Source organism: Mytilus californianus, unplaced genomic scaffold, assembly GCF_021869535.1.
Source record: "Mytilus californianus isolate M0D057914Y unplaced genomic scaffold, xbMytCali1.0.p SCAF_9, whole genome shotgun sequence".
In the NCBI taxonomy this organism is placed as follows: Eukaryota; Metazoa; Mollusca; class Bivalvia; order Mytilida; family Mytilidae; genus Mytilus; species Mytilus californianus.
In genome coordinates, this window is record NW_026262745.1 from 82,719,641 (window position 1) to 82,737,788 (window position 18,148).

The 18,148-nt window shown below is 32.8% G+C and overlaps 1 protein-coding gene across 2 annotated transcripts in view; it reads left to right on the forward strand.

Moving 5' to 3' along the window:
• The window catches only part of LOC127716481 (pleiotropic regulator 1-like), a 474,697-nt gene that overhangs the window by 41,188 nt on the left and 415,361 nt on the right, over positions 1–18,148 (forward strand). Inside the window, exons 13-15 of one of the 2 annotated variants that reach the window (XR_007988946.1) lie at positions 1,804–1,997; positions 4,290–5,070; positions 16,373–16,573. Coding sequence is in view for 1 of the 2 variants with exons in the window: in XM_052222706.1 (XP_052078666.1) it covers positions 1,804–1,997; positions 4,290–4,349 (254 nt within the window). In the remaining variant the exon portion in view is untranslated. Of the gene's footprint in view, positions 1–1,803; positions 1,998–4,289; positions 6,851–16,372; positions 16,574–18,148 lie in introns of those variants that run through there. The other variant, XM_052222706.1, reaches the window with a different exon arrangement.

An 18,148-nucleotide genomic window follows, 5' to 3' on the forward strand; every position in this document is an offset into this window, starting at 1 on the left:
GATCCACAAATAAGCTATAAGGCCCAAATCTTCAATCGACTGGTTATTGGAGTTATTGCCCTTTGATGATAATTTTTAACATTTTTTTTTACTTTTTTTGCCCATTAACTTGAAAACTAAAATAGAAAATAAGAAACTTTAAAAAGGAAAAATTATCAGGAGGATAAGATCTACAAATATGTCAGCATGACTGAAATTGTCAGTTAACTCTTAAATGGGCATTAGCTGTCAAATTCATGTTCAACGATAATTGAATCAAATTCTTATATTTGATTTATAACATACCAAAACGTATATATCCAAATTATAAAAAGTCTAAAATATACAATTTATGATGCATGGACTCGATAATATGTATCAGCATTTCATGTGTATTTTGGTCTAGGCGCCATCTAATTAACCATCGAGATGACATCAAAGACTGCTGATGGTCATATTACCTGATATAAACATAAAGATAGACAAAAATAGATAGCGAATACGTGCAATTGGATTTTTTCTAGGTTTGTTTGATTTCATATTAAAGGTTAAAAAAATATGTTAATCATTGTTTTTACCTGTGGATCGAATCAGAATTCAATCAGTCAACCAAATAGTTTATCCTTGTTTCACTTTCAATGTTGACATTCTTTTCCTTTTAATAGCTGAACACGCCTTGTTTATGTGCAACACATCTCTTGCCAAGGGGTTAAATTGAAGGTCACATAAACACGGATTCAATGAGGTCGAATTATTTAATTGCAAGTGAATAATTCATCAGCGATGTTTCTTAGCTTATTTTGACAAAATTGAACCAAACTGGCTACTAAAACTATTTGTTATTTCATTATTTCATTTTCATTAATGATTGAACAAAAAAAAATCATATTTTATTTTTGTTTATATCTCGTAGCTAATGCTCCTTTAAGAGATTTATTCCCCTATAATGATGATTTTTTACTAAAAAGTGGCCACTGTTGAAGATGCAGGTGAGCGACATATATAGTTTCACTCTACATTTCAAGACTTCATGATTTCTACAAACAAACATAAACAAATTCAGTGATCCCCTAATGTTTTAATATCATTTAAGCAAACATGTTTACAGCAATGAACTTATCTAATTAAAAAATTCTAAGGATGGATTTTGGAGAAAACTAAATTTTTTTAAAAGGTGTATTTTATCGATGTTTTTCTAGTACATTTCATACATTTATACACCTATTTCACAAATTTTTACTTGATTGTATCTCTTGAACTATGAATGCCACATATAACATTTTTTTCAATATTCAGATGCAGTTCAGCATCTAAAAACATTTTGATATTTCATCAAAATTCAATATAGCTGCCAATAATGTAAGCCTTAAATGACAGTTTTTACCAGGTTTGGCATATTTTTTTTTATATCTCCTAAATCAATTTTAAGGTAGAGAGAAAAAAGCAAATATGATCATTTGCATAAGATCTACAAATATAAAGCAAACATAATCGATTGCAACAGAGGTGAAAATGAATATCAAAGGGGCATATTTTTGCCAAATGAGTGCTTCAGACTATTTCAAGTGAAAAAAAATTTTCTTCTTTTTCTTGTGTATGTTTAAAAAGCTACAAGCGTGTTGTTCTTTAATAGATGCATAAATACAATGGAACAATTAATTCTCAATAATATTAAAATAAATTCAATGAGAGAATATGATATGATGTTTCATGTCAATTTACATAAAAGATTGCCCTTAACACTTGTAGAAAACTTTGCAATGAATATTTAGCTTTTAAATGGGCAAAGTATATGTGTTTTATTTGTAAAATTCTGTATTTTAGCTGATAATGGCTCCATGCACTTTTGGGATTGGAAGACAGGTTATAATTTCCAGAGACTACAAGCATTAGCACAGCCAGGATCTATTGATTCAGAAGCTGGAATCTTTGCTTTACAGTATGACCAGAGTGGAAGTCGTCTTATCACAGCTGAAGCTGACAAAACTGTCAAAATATACAAAGAAGATGACTCAGCGGTAAGTTATTTTAAGAAGTTTGTACAAAGTGTGATGAGTTACACAGCTTAATTTTCAAAAATATTTTGCTGCTATTTGTGGAATGTGTACATGTCTGTATGACAGTGATTACCTGATCTTGACTTCAGGTTTATGGCTCAAAGATAAGTTTTTCTCGCATAGGTCAGTATCTCAGTTTCAAGAGTATAAGATCAACTATATTTAGTCTACAAAATCAATTTCAGGTGTACATTTTAAAAATAAGGAGATGTGGTATGATTGTCAATGAAACACTAGAGTTCAAATGAAGTGGATGTTAGCAATTATAGCAAGGGTCTGGAAACAGTCATATTTGCCAGTCAAAACCTAAATATTAAAGCTATTTGTTCTAAATGACTGAATGGGATTTAGGCCATTTTTTTTTTTACAGAAATGATTTCGGTCATTTCATTGAGATCGGGTTTCTTAATCGGCATTTTGCACTTTTTATACGACTGCAAAAAAAATTTGCGGTCGTATATTGGTATGACGTTGGCATCGTCGTCGTTGTCCAAAGACACATTGGTTTTTGCACTCTAACTTTAGTTTAAGTGAATGGATCTCTATGAAATTTTACCATAAGGTTCAATACCACAAAAGGAAGGTTGGGATTGATTTTAGGGGTTATGGTACCAACTGTTAAGGAATTCGGGGCCAAAAAGGGGCCAAAAATAAGCATTTTTGTAACTTCCAGACATAACTTCTGTGTTAGTGTATGGATCTCTCTGACATTGTACCACAGGGTTCCATATCACAAAGGGAATGCTGGGATTGATATTGGGGGTAATTACCTCCAAATTTTCTAGTTTCCAGACAATAACTTGAGTTCAAGTGTATGGATCTCTCTGAAATTGTACTGCAAGGTACCATACCACAAAGGGAAGGCTGGGATTGATTTTGGGGGTAATTGCCTCAAAATTTTAGGAATTGGGGGCCAAAAAACAAGCATTTTTCTAGTTTCAGGACAATAACTTGTGTGTTAGTGTATGGATCTTTCTGAAATTGTACTACAAGGTTCCATATCACAAAGGGAAAGCTGGAATTGAGTTTGGGGGTAATTGCCCAAAACGTTTAGGAATAAGGGCCCAAAAAGGGGCTAAAAATAAGCATTTTTCTAGTTTCCAGACAATAACTTGTGTTCAAGTGTATGGATCTCTCTGAAATTGTAGTGCAAGGTACCATACCACAAATGGAAGGCTGGGATTGAGTTTGGGGGTGAAATTGTCTTCACCAGATTAGACACTTAATTGTGGAACTATTATCTGTTATATTCAAACACTTTTGAAGGTAATAAAATAAAAAATCTGGCGATTTCCTGTCAATTTGATAAACAGAACGATTCCCTGAAATGAATCTGGAATTACTCGTTCATTAGTATTGTCGTGAATCTTCCAGTTTTAATTTCATCTTCAGAATTTGAAAGAAACCATTACTTTCAATTTTAAACTGTTGCATAACATAAACTGTTCTTGAACCTATTTAGAAAAACAATAAGAAAATTCATGAAGTAACTGCAATTAAAAAGTCAATACAAGTTCGTTGATGCTATGAATATAGTGTGAATAATTTCAACAGTTTGAAAAAGGGCCCCAACTTTTAAGTCATCTCAAAATGACTGTAAATGTGTGAAAAAATTTCCAGGTCCTTGAATTATAGGTAATTGTACGGTCTTCAACAATGAGTAAAACCCACTACATATAGTTGGCTTTAAAAGGTCCTGACATGAAAAATGTGAAACTATTCAAACGAGAAAACAATCAGCCTAATTTATAACAAAAAAATATACAAAAAACAAATATGACAGACATGAACCAACAACAACCACTGTCTGTCTGTCAGGGATCAACTGACTTTGATCTTATCTCCATATTCATTGAATAAGTTCAGTTTTCTTTATTCATGTATTAAGGTCATGATATCAAAGACTAAATATATTGATTTATATTAGCAATTATAAGCATTTACACATCTCAGTATGTGCATTATTGTTGAAAACAGAAATTCAGTTTTTTTAACAATTCTAAATTAAATGAATTGCAAATATTCATTGACAATTCCTTTTGTTTTCCAAACAATTGTACATTTAATTTCTTTTTATCAAAGCTGTTTATATTAGCAATTATAAGCATTTACACATATGTAAAATACACATGTCTGCTGTTTTCAAAAACATTTGAACATTTGTTTTCGTATATAATTTTTACAATATTGCAACGTAAACTTTTTATAAATTGGTAGTGCATATATGTTACCATCGTATTTCTCATTTTTCAGACTGAAGAGACCCATCCAATCAATTGGCGACCAGATATTATTAAGAAAAAGAAATATTAGTGCATACATTTAATGTAAAAGACATAAAATAAACAGCAACAAAATAGATATCTCAGAAATGGTCTTGTAACAAATGAAAATATGAACATTTGAAACATAGATATACTGACTAACAATGAGTTTTTTTTATGTTGGAGGAACTATTCTTTGAAACCAGAAAGTGTCAGGATTCAAGACATAATTTTATGAAGTAAAATGAGAATTATTCAAAAAGTGTATTTTTACTTTCAACATTTGTAAACCATGCATGGTAGTTTTTATACGACCGCAAAAAATTTTGCGGTCGTATATTGGTATGACGTTGGCGTCTTCGTCGTCGTCATCGTCCGAAGACACATTGGTTTTCGCACTCTAACTTTAGTTTAAGTGAATGAATCTCTATGAAATTTTACCATAAGGTTCAATACCACAAAAGGAATGCTGGGATTGATTTTGGGGGTTATGGTACCAACTGTTAAGGAATTCGGGGCCAAAAAGGGGCCAAAAATAAGCATTTTTGTAACTTCCAGACATAACTTCTGTGTTAGTGTATGGATCTCTCTGACATTGTACCACAAGGTTCCATATCACACAGGGAATGCTGGGATTGATTTTGGGGGTAATTGCCTCTAAATATAATGAATTAGGGGCCAAAAAAAGACCAAAAAAACAAGCATTTTTCTAGTTTCATGACAATAACTTGTGTGTAAGTGTATGGATCTTTATGAAATTGTACTACAAGGTTCCATATCACAAAGGGAAAGCTGGAAGTGAGTATGGGGGTAATTGCCCAAAACGTTTAGGAATAAGGGGCCAAAAAGGGGCCAAAAAATAAGCATTTTTCTGGTTTCCAGTCAATAACTTGTGTTCAAGTGTATGGATCTCTCTGAAATTGTACTTCAAGGTACCATACCACAAAGGGAAGGCTGGGATTGATGATGGGGGTAATTGCCTCAATATTTTAGGAATTAGGGGCAAAAAAGGGGCAAAAAACAAGCATTTTTGTAGTTTCAGGACAATAACTTGTGTGTAAGTGTATGGATTATGAAATTGTACTACAAGGTTCCATATCACAAAGGGAAAGCTGGGTTTGAGTTTGGGGGTAATTGCCCTAAACGTTTAGGAATTTGGGGCCAAAAAGGGGCCAAAAAACTTATTTTTCTAGTTTCCAGACAATAACTTGTGTTCAAGCGTATGGATCTCTCTGAAATTGTACTGCAAGGTACCATACCACAAAGGGAAGGCTGGGATTGAGTTTGGGGGTGATGAATCATAAGGGGGTTCAAAAAATTTTTTTTTTTTTTTTTTCCTTTTTTCTTTCTTGTAAAATTTTCCATTTTAAGTTGGTTATTTCTGATTTATATTTAAAAGCAAATAATAATGATATGGTAGGAGATACACACCAAACAGGATGTGTAAATTATTATATAATAAGTATTGTGCAATAGCAAGAAATTTTCAATTGCACAGTATTGTACAATAGCAAGAAAACTTCAATTGCACAGTATTGCGCAATAGCAAGAAATCTTCAATTGTACTGTATTGCCCAATAGCACAATATTGCGCAATAGCAAGAAATTGTCAATTGTACAGTATTGTGCAATAGCAAGAAATATTCAATTGCACAGTATTGTGCAAAAGAAGATACTTCCTATAAATTGCTTATTTCTTGACCAATTTCAATGGGGTTTTATTCTTGAATTCTTGGGGTTCTTTAATATGCTGAATCTAACCGTGTATTAAGTTTTTGGATTTTGGGCCCCGTTTTTAAATTGGTCCACATTGAGGTCCAAAGGGTCCAAAATTAAACTTTGTTTGATTTCATCTAAAATTGAATTATTGGGGTTCTTTGATATGCCGAATCTAACCGTGTATTTAGATTCTTAATTTTTGGTTCCGTTTTCAAATTGGTCTACATTAAGGTCCAAAGGGTCCAAAATTAAACTTAGTTTGATTTTAACAAAAATTGAATTCTTAGGGTTCTTTGATATGCCGAATCTAAACATGTATTTAGATTTTTGATTATGGGCCCAGTTTTCAAGTTGGTCCAAATCGGGGTCCAAAATTAAACTTTGTTTGATTTCAACAAAAATTGAATATATGGGGTTCTTTTTTATGCTGAATCTAACCATGTATTTAGATTTTTGATTTTTGGGCCCCGTTATCAACTTTGTCCACATTGAGGTCAAAAGGGTCCAAAATTAAACTTTGTTTGATTTCATCAAAAATTGAATTCTTGGGGTTCTTTGATATGCTGAATCTAACCATGTATTTAGATTTTGGATATTGGACCATAATAGGTGAATGTCCAAATTAAAATTTTTAAGTTCTTAGACCACATTCATTCTGTGTCAGAAACCTATGCTGTGTCAAATATTTAATCACAATCCAAATTCAGAGCTGTATCAAGCTTGAATGTTGTGTCCATACTTGCCCCAACTGTTCAGGGTTCGACCTCTGCGGTCGTATCAAGCTGCGCCCTGCGGAGCATTTTATTACCTCATAATAAATGTGAAATAACATTGAGTATTATCCCTATTGATCCCCATACATCAACATCCCAGGGTTGTCTCTGATATTGACCTCCACTTCATCACACCTGCATGCATATGGTCTACTCTATAAAGTGTTGCTCTACAGCTATAGATTAGAATCTTCCTACAGGTCCTCAGTATTTACAAGTAAGTTAAACAAAAGCTCTTAATTTATTACTTGATTTTGATAGCTAGATAAAGTTATTAGTTACCAGGTAAATAAAAAAAAATCTATATTTTAGGAATAAAACCACTAATTATATATATAATTCATAGCCCCATTGCTTTCTATGTTAAATTCTGCAATTTCAAGCATTAATGGCTACTTTGTCTTAAGTTCAGATGAAGTGGCATTCATTTCATGTCAAAACTATACCTTATCCTGACTTGTGCTGAAAATTCAACATATCATTAATTGCATATTAGAGTGCACTGGTTCCTGGGAGTTTGACAGTACAAAAGCAGGTACTTTTGATCTGAACAACAGGCCAAATGTGCCCTCCTATTAAAATCTCATATTTTTTTTTTATTATTCAAAAGAAACTTTTAACAAGGGTTCTACAGTGACCCCAAGTCCTTAAGCTTTTACTTGATAGCAAAATTACCCAAATATTTTACTTATTGACAAAGTTACAGTTATGCGTAGGAACTATTTTGTTTAAAATATGTACTACTTTCTTGTATGTTCTTTCTGACCAGTCCTGAATTATACCTTTAGCAACTGTTTTAATAAATAAAAAGGCTGTGGCTTTGTTATTCTGACAATCCTTCTAAGGGACCAGTTTAATATTATATTTAATTAGGATTTGTCAATAACAGTGTGGCCAACTTTCCTCAGAAAGATTTGGAAGATAAATAAATATTTATTATGCTACAACTTATATTTCCTTCTGGCATATGCCCTTGTTTTCATGGTCCATTGACTGCTGAATAGGATTTTATCTCATGAATTTATTCAATTATTATGCCATATTTTATGTATATATAAAAATAAGAAGATGTGGTATGATTGCCAATGAGACAACTCTCCACAAGAGACCAAATGACACAGAAATTAACAACTATTGGTCACTGTACAGCCTTCAACAATGAGTTAAACCATACCGCATAGTCAGCTATAAAAGGCCCTGAATATAGAATATGAAAAAATTTAACTAACCTTGCCCACATTTCATGGTGAAGGTTTTTCACTACACTGTTCAGCAGTGCTCAACTTTCAGCTTTCATGAGTAAATCTGTTCCTCAGATACTGTAAATAAACTCATCATAGATACCAGGATTAAAATTTTGTACGCCAGACATGCGTTTCGTCTGCAAAAGACTCATCAGTAATAGGGCAACTAAATTTGGTGTATAGAATGATTGTAAGGTGTCCATCAATCCTCGGACCTCATTTCGATCATGATTCAGTGCTCAATAAGTTTTTTGTGATTGGTTCCTTTTCTCAGATACTATAAGCAATAGGTCAGCTATGTTCAGTGTAAAGAATGATTGTAAAGTGTACATGTCAGTATATAATGAAATAGTTCATTTGTCATTGACCTTATTTTCATGGTTCATTAGTTAATGTTTAGTTTACATTTAAGGTGCACTTCTAAGATGCTATTAGTAATACTGTGGATTCATTTATTTTCAACGGATACCAATTTTCTTGGATTGAGGAAAAAATTGCATTTTAGGTATGTTTGATTTCGTGGTTTTGCCAAACTCTGTATACATGCCTTATAGAAATTAGTGGTTAAGTTATATTACCAATATTGGTATCCCTGGAATAATAATGAATCCACATTAGGTCAACTATATTTGGTGTATACAATAATTGTAAAGTGTACATGTCTGTCTGATAGGGTCAATCTGACCTTGACCCTTCTTTCATGGGTCATTGATAATGTTAAATTTATGTGATACCAGTAATAAGATCTTGATCTTAAAGATATTCAACATAAACTCCAATCATAATCCGTACAGCAGGCAAATGATTTGTGTAGTAAAATCATCAATGTAAAAGGTGGTCATTTGTTACCTCAAATTAAAAAAAAACTACAAATAATTAAATGAACCTTGTATTAGATATGATTGCAGAACATTTTTCACTACACTGTTTGTTATAAAATAAGAATTACATGGACCAAATATTTGGTGTGCAAGACATGACTCAAATTACAGCAGATAGTCAATTGTTATGTATTTTTAATGTCTTTCTCTGTTTTGGAATTTGGTTTTAGGAGGTCTTTATTTAATTCATGCAAAACTAGTCTAGACATGGGCCTTTGAAGGAATGATATATGGTAATGACACTGCCCTACTATTTGCCCGAGACGGGGAAAAAAGTAAGAGTGAATTACCGTTTGTTACAATTACCAGCAATCATTGTGAAAATCACCACCAACAGTGTTTCTATCTTGCATACAGCAGTTTATACAGTTTTCAACTAAATTATGGTTGTGTAAAACCCTTAACAAACAATGACCTTTGGTGAAATCATCCTGTTGATTTGATCTGGGCTATAAAAAAAATTACTGTAATTTTGTTTGTTTTTGTAATTTCACCTCAAAACATTTTGCTTTAAAGGTATAAAACCACTAATTCATAGCCCCATTGCTTTCTATGTTAAATTCTGCAATTTCAAGCATTAATGGCTACTTTGTCTTAAGTTCAAATAAAGTGGCAGTTATTTCATGTTAAAACTGTACCTTATCCTGACTTGTGCTGAAAAAATCAACATACCTTTAATTGCATATTAGAGCGTACTGGTTCCAGGAAGTTTGATAGTACAAAAACAGGAACTTCTGATCTGAACAACAGGTCAAATGAGCCCTCCTATTAAAATTTCATATACTTCTTTATTATTCAAATAAAACTTTCAACAAGGGTTCTACAGTCATCCCAAGTCCCCAAGCTTTCATTTGATACTAAAACTACCCAAATATTCCCACTATTGACAAAGATACAGCTATGCGTAGGAACTATTTTGTTTAAAATATGTACTACTTTCTTGTATGTTCTTTCCGACCAGGCCTGAATTAGTGGTTCTATACCTAAATCATTGAAAGCATATATTTTTAATATGTGAAAAAAATGATTTTTTAATTGACAGATCAAGAGTGTAAGAACTAAGAATGCTTGATTTCTATATCAGCAGATTAAGTACTTTTAAGTTTACATTCAGGAGCTGAAAACTTTTATGGTAAATAAATGGAGAATCTGTCCACTGGACACAGATGATGCCTCCAAATTCGAACTTGATTGGAGTTTTGTGGTAACAAGCATTGTGTATAAGTTTCATAACATTTGGTTGAGGCAAACTTATGTAAGAGAACGGAAACGAAAAATTCAGGGCATTATGTTTTTCGGTCTGTGCATCTGTTAGTCCGTTCATCTGTATTTCCCGCTTCAGGTTAAAGTTTTTGGTCAAGGTAGTTTTTGATGAAGTTGAAGTCCAATCAACTTGAAACTTAGTACACATGTTCCTTTATGATATGATCTTTCTAATTTTAATGCCAAATTAGAGTTTTGACCCCAATTTCATGGTCCACTGAACATAGAAAATGATAGTGCGAGTGGGGAATCCGTGTACTATGGACACATTCTTGTTCCATTTGTAAAGGGGCATAACTCAAGAACAATAAAAGAGATGCCACCCAAATTCGAAATTGATCTGTGTTTTGAGGTAATAAGCATTGTGTATAAGTTTCATAACATTTGGATGAGGCAAACTCAAGTTAGAGAACGGAAACTAAAAGTATGTATGGACAGACTAATGGACAGATAAGGATAACACTTAATGTCCCCTCTGCTGTAGCTGTTAAAATTTCAGTCAAATATCTTGCCATTCCTTGTATTTTGGTATAATGCAAGGTCATGCTTTTCTCAGACTGATTTAGTAGGGTTTGATATTTTAGTCTAGAAGAATGTAGTATTGCTATATAGTTTGTGTCTTTTGTCTTTGTTATTATTTATTTTTGCTTTTAGAACTGATCTGATGAGCCCTAACTAATTTTCAGTTTATTCTTATGTTGTGTTGTTACATATAGAATAATGGCATTTTTATTTTTGAAACTGACTTTTATCAGCAAGAATATCAAGCAATCTGATATTGGAGGTGGTGAAGTCAGTATCAAAAAGTAAAATGCCATTATTCTTTTTATCGGCAATTTGTCTTAACTGTGTGTTTTTTTGTTGTTGAGAATATTAAGTAAAATGAATTAGCAAGTAAAATTACTTTTATGCATACAAAACATTTGGATAGTTGTTCGGTTGTATGAATGAAGTCACGTGCATTTCATTGATAAATTGAATTGGATGGACAAGCATGTGACGTTGCTGCACTGATACATGACGTCATTACCTAATATTTTCAAGTATCAAGTCCTGTCCATGATCTTAAAAATATTAGACAGTAAGATCAAAGGGAAAATGTCTCAGATTAGGGAGAAGGTTGAGTGCTCGAAAACATGTTGAACCCTGCCATAAGCCAAGAAGCCTGTAATCCATTGGTTGTCATGTATTGCCGTCCAACAAAACTGTTATTTGTTTATTGTTGATATATAATTCCGGATGTTGGTTTTTCTCTTGGCTTGTTTTAATTTCCTTGCACATGTTACTGGGAATACCTTCAATAGTTACATAACTTGGCAGCAAAAATATACATTGTTTGAGAGCATAAACAACTAGAGGCTCTAAAGAGCCTGTGTCGCTCACCTTGGTCTATGTGCATATTCAACAAAGGACACTCTCCAAAATTGTAGATGAGAATAGAATTTATGACAAAAATCTGTTTTGTTGTTCTTGTATTGCTGATCATTTAGTCTGTTTAGTTTCTTTCTATCTTCTTTGGTTTTTTGTGCAAAACACAAAAGAGGGTAAAAAAAAATCATCATTTAAGGGCAATCACTCCTATAAAGAGTGACAGTCTACTAACTTTATCGGCAAAATTTGACTTGTTAGTAGATCTTGCCTTGCTGATAATTTTTGTGATTTAAAATGTCTATTTATCTTTATAATTTTTATCATTTAACAAAACGCAAAAAAATGGTAAAATCATCATTAAAGGGCAATAACTGCAATAAGGAGATTTTTTCCTCCATATTGTCTTATTGTAGATCTTGTCTTCCTGATCATTTTTACATATTAAAGTTTCTATCTCTATTATAATTTTTAAGATATATGGCAAAAACGCAAAAAAATATGGTAAAATTTGTCATTTAAGGGCAATAATTCCTATAAGAAGTCGTCTGACAGTTTTGACGTATAGAACAATTGGTAGAGCTCAACATTCTTAACATTTTTGCTCTTGTCAGATTTTCTCCATTTATAAAGCTTTTCAAAATAATAGACAAAACTTGCATTTTACCCCTAGGTTTTATTTTTAGCCATGTCGGCCATCTTGGGTGGCTGGTAGGGTCATCAGCCACATTTTTTAAACAAGATACCCAAATGATGATGTGTCCAAGTTTTGTTCAATTTGGCCTAGTAGTTTCAGAGGAGAAGATTTTTGTAAAAGTTAATGACGACTGACGCCAAGTGATGAGAAAAGCTCACTTGGACCTTCAGGCCAGGTGAGCTAATAAGGCTTACTACAGCTAAAAATAGAATAAAAAGGATTGTCTACAATATCTTAAATGTATATGATATACAGAAAATCTGACCTGCCTAAATATTCAAATTGTCAAGATTTACCTCTTTCTGTTGCAAATAAAATAATCAGATGACTTCATATGAAAGTTATTGCCTTTAAAGGAGGATTTTTTATACCAATTTTAGCATCCCTAACCTGGAACAGTGTATTAACAGCATAAGAAACAAAAAAAAACAGTTTTTAAAAAGGGCTTGATGCCATACAAGAGTTATTGACTTTAATGAGGATTTCTTGACCAACTTTAAATCACCAAATAAAATATGGACAGCAGACTAACCCCTCTCCTGAAGCTGTGGTAGATAGTAATCATTGTCTGTTAAATTTATCTGCAACTGACCTCTCAAACCACAGACTTGATTTCAATGAAAAGTTCATAGAATCTCGAGTACCTTTTGGCATTTTGCATCTGCTATTCTCATTTTGTTTTCGATTGCAAAATATGAACTTGATCTACAAATTAAAGTAGACATCTCCTTTAAGACGATGACCCTTATTTGAAATAATTTTTCATAGAATCTTACTTACACACGTTCCTATAATGCCTCTCCTATATTTGTCCCATGTTGTTGGAACTGCAGGAGATATAGTAATAATCTTCTTCTGTCAGTCTAAAACACACCAATACTCTTGAGACCAATTGACAATAAGGAGCTGTGCAATGAGCCCATGATACGCCCATCGCTTTTTCAAAAATAAAGCTCCAAGACTCCTCAATGTCATATCAGAAATTTATAAAAGAAACTAAAGGGAGCTTATCTTAATAGATATAAACCAGTCACCAAAGTTTCATGAAAACTGCTAAAAGCATTTTTTTGAGTTATTGTCCGAAAACTTGAAAACCCCCCCTTTTTATGAATAAAATCCCACAACTCGGATAGGTAGAATTTAAAATTTTTAAAAATCGAAAGGGAGGTTATGTCAATAGATATAAACAATTCACCAAAGTTTCATGAAAATTGGTTAAAGCGTTTTTGAGTTATTGTCCGACATGTTGACAAGAGACAGACAACATAAACCATAATACATCCCATAAACGGGCGTATGAAAAACTACCATACTTGGTAGGTTATTTTCATTGTATTCTCTTACTATACTTTACTGTCAGTGCGGTTTGACAATTTCTATACAAGTTTATGGGACCATTATTTTGACTACTGAACCATTAGACTTTGTAACACAATGCCAACTAGAAAGCTCTTATACTTGGTAGCATTGTTTGCCATCATGTGGTGTTGATAATTTTGTACCATCCTTTTGATTAAACCATTTTTAAGGGAATTGTGGGACTCTGACCATTTTTATACGACCGCAATTTTTTGCGGTCATATATTGGTATGACATTGGCGTCGTTGTCGTCTTTGTCCGGCGTCATCGTTGTAAGCATTTTCTAGTTTCCAGACAATAACTCTGGAACGGTGTATGGATCTCTCTGAAATTATACTACAAGTTTCCATACCACAAAGGGATGGTTAGGATTTGCTTTGGGGGGTTATGGCTCAAACCGTTTAGGAATTGGGGGCAAAAAAGGTGGAAAAACAAGGTTGTCCTGGTTAATGGACAAATACTTTAGTACAAAACATAATTTAAAGCAGTGTAAGGGAGACAAATCAAATACATCATTGAAATTACCTCCCTTACACTGCTTTTAAATTATGTATAAAGTAATGGTTAATGAACAATTAAGATAATTTAAAACAGTGTAAGGGAGGTAATCCAAATACAACGTTTTGGTTACTTCCCTTACACTGCTTTTAAATTATGTTTAAAGAAATGCATATTTATAAAGGAAGACCAGTAAAAATATCTGCAAATGTTGCATCTTTTTTTTTTACACAAAAAAATCCATATGAAAGATTTGACACTATATTTTAAATTCTATTATAAAATAGATTAAGTTAGCACTATGGTAAATTTAAATGGGTAATTATGGTTGCAAACTCCATTGGAAATTTGAATTGAGATTATGACCATATCTTGAGGGAAAGAATTTTTTGGGGGAAAAAAGGGGGGGGGGGGGGGTCAATTTTTTCTCATTTCAGATTTCAGAAATTAAAAAGAATTATTCTTTAAATATTTTTTTTTTTTCAAATTTCAAATATTGAAAAAATTTCAAGAAGTAATCTTTAATTGCACAGTATGGCGCATTAAATTTGTAAAATCTTTAACCACATTTATTTATTTGTTATGCCGAATCTAACCGTGTATTTAGATTTTTAAATTTGGATCCAGTTTTCAAATTGGTCTACATTAAGGCCCAAAGGGTCCAAAATTAAACTTTGTTTGATTTTAACAAAAATTGAATATATGGGGTTCTTTGATATGCTGAATCTAAACATGTATTTAGATTTTTGGTTTTGGGCCGTTTTCAAGTTGGTCCAAATTGGGGTCCAAAATTAAACTTTGTTTGATTTCAACAAAAATTGAATACATGGGGTTCTTTGATATGCTAAATCTAACCATGTATTTAGATTTTTCATTTGTGGACCCCACTATCAAATTGGTTCATATTGAGGTCAAAAGGGTCCAAAATTAAACTTCGTTTGATTTCATCAAAAATTGAATTATTGGGGTTCTTTGATATGCCAAATGTAACCGTGTATTTAGATTTTTAATTTTGGGTCCTGTTTTTTAAATTGGTCTACATTAAGGTCCAAAGGGTCCTAAAATTAAACTTAGTTTGATTTTAACAAAAATTGAATTCTTGGGGTTCTTTGATATGCTGAATCTAAACATGTGTTTAGATTTTTGATTATGGGCCCAGTTTTCAAGTTGGTCCAAGTTGGGGTCCAAAATTAAACTTTGTTTGATTTCAACAAAAATTGAATATATGGGGTTCTTTGATATGCTGAATCTAAACATGTATTTAGATTTTAGATTTTTTGCCCAGTTTTCAAGTTGGTCCAAATTGGGTCCAAAATTAAACTTTGTTTGATTTCAACAAAAATTGAATATATGGGGTTCTTTGATATGCTGAATCTAACCATGTATTTAGATTTTTTATTTGTGGGCCCCACTATCAAATTGGTTCATATTGAGGTCAAAAGGGTCCAAAATTAAACTTTGTTTGATTTCATCAAAAATTGAATTATTGGGGTTCTTTGATATTCCAAATCTAACTGTGTATTTAGATTTTTAATTTTGGGTCCCGTTTTTTAAATTGGTCTACATTAAGGTCCAAAGGGTCCAAAATTAAACTTAGTTTGATTTTAACAAAAATTGAATTCTTGGGGTTCTTTGATATGCTAAATCTAAACATGTGTTTAGATTTTTGTACGACCGCAAAAAAATTTTGCGGTTGTATATTGGTATGACGTTGGCGTCGTCGTCGTCAGAAGACACATTGGTTTTAGCACTCTAACTTTAGTTTAAGTGAATGGATCTCTATGAAATTTTACCATAAGGTTCAATACCACAAAAGGAAGGTGGGGATTGATTTTGGGGGTTATGGTACCAACAGTTAAGGAATTAGGGGCCAAAAATAAGCATTTTTGTAACTTCCAGACATAACTTGCGTGTTAGTGTATGGATCTCTCTGACATTGTACCACAAGGTTCCATATCACAAAGGGAATGCTGGGATTGATTTTGTCGGTAATTGCCTCCAAATTTTAGGAATTGGGGGCCAAAAAGGGGCAAAAAACAAGCATTTTTCTAGTTTCATGACAATAACTTGTGTGTAAGTGTATGGACTTCTCTGACATTGTACCACAAGGTTCCATATCACAAAGGGAATGCTGGGATTGATTTTGGGGGTAATTGCCTCAAAATTTTAGGAATTAGGGGCAAAAAAGGGGCAAAAAAGAAGCATTTTTCTAGTTTCATGACCATAACTTGTGTGTAAGTGTATAGATCTCTCTGAAATTGTACTACAAGGTTCCATATCACAAAGGGAAAGCTGGAATTGAGTTTGGGGGTAATTGCCCAAAATGTTTAGGAATAAGGGGCCAAAAAGGGGCCAAAAATAAGCATTTTTCTAGTTTCCAAACAATTACTTGTGTTCAAGTGTATGGATCTTTCTGAAATTGTACTGCAAGGTACCATTCCACAAAGGGAAGGCTGGGATTGATTTTGGGGGTAATTCCCTCAAAATATTAGGAATTAGGGGCCATAAAGGGGCAAAAAAACAAGCATTTTTCTAGTTTCAGGACAATTACTTGTGTGTTAGTGTATTGATCTTTATGAAATTGTACTACAAGGTTCCATATCACAAAGGGAAAGCTGGGTTTGAGTTTGGTGGTAATTGCCCTAAACATTTAGGAATTTGGGGCCAAAAAACAAGCATTTTTCTAGTTTCCAGACAATAACTTGTGTTTAAGTGTATGGATCTCTCTGAAATTGTACTGCAAGGTACCATACCACAAAGGGAAGGCTGGGATTGATTTTGGGGTGATGAATCATAAGGGGCTCAAAAAATTTGGGGGGGGATTTTTTTTTCCTTTTTTTTCTTTAAAATTTTCCATTTTAAATTGGTTATTTCTGATTTATATATAAAAGCAAATAATAATGATATGGTTTGAATAGGTAAATTAAAAAAATTTAAGTTCTTAGACCACATTCATTCTGTGTCAGAAACCTATGCTGTGTCAAATATTTAATTCCAATCCAAATTCAGTGCTTTATCAAGCTTGAATGTTGTGTCCATACTTGCCCCAACTGTGCAGGGTTCACCTCTGCAGTCGTATCAAGCAGCGCCCCAGAGGAACATTTTATTGATTATGGGCCCAGTTTTCAAGTTTGTCAAAGTTGGGGTCCAAAATTAAACTTTGTTTGATTTCAACAAAAATTGAATATATGGGGTTCTTTGATATGTTGAATCTAACCATGTATTTTGATTTTGGACATTGGACCATAATAGGTTAATTAAAAAAATTCAAGTTCTAAGACCACATTCTTTCTGTGTCAGAAACCTATGCTGTGTAAAATATTTAATCACAATCCAAATTCAGAGCTGTATCAAGCTTGAATGTTGTGTCCATACTTGCCCCAACTGTTCAGGGTTCCACCTCTGCGGTCGTATCAAGCTGCGCCCAGCGAAGCATTTTATTAGACTATTGTAACACAATGACACTTTGTGAACCTATCTCCTCTGACTCTGTTTGACTGAAAGCTCTCATATTGGTAAGATTGTTTGCCATTATGTATAGTCGACTATATAGTACCATCATTTTGTTTCAACCATTTTTATGGGAGTATTAGACTTTTACCAATTTTTAACATCATTTATGATCAACATCATTCTAATAACATGTAACTTGATTACATAATCATTATTTAGATACTTTCACAATTTTGTCTCTGATAAATTGTTGTTTATTCCATCATTCCCATTTATAAATAGAAATCCAGTATAATGCTTAATCCTTAATATGCAAAAACACTACATCTACCTTTAAAAGACAAGAATAACAGCAACAAATACAAAATCTATGTTCCTGGTGACAACTCTATAATGTACACACAATTTTATTCCTGTGGGGGATAGTTCACTATAGCTTAGTAATCATGTTTTTTATTGGAATAATATTGGGAGTTTACACAGCAAAACACGGACTTTGCAAAATCTATTTAAACTGGTGAGCAGGGGTATGAATTTGTAAGCTTAGCTCTACGTTTTTCTAGTTTACATGCAGAAATCCTGATCACCTAATC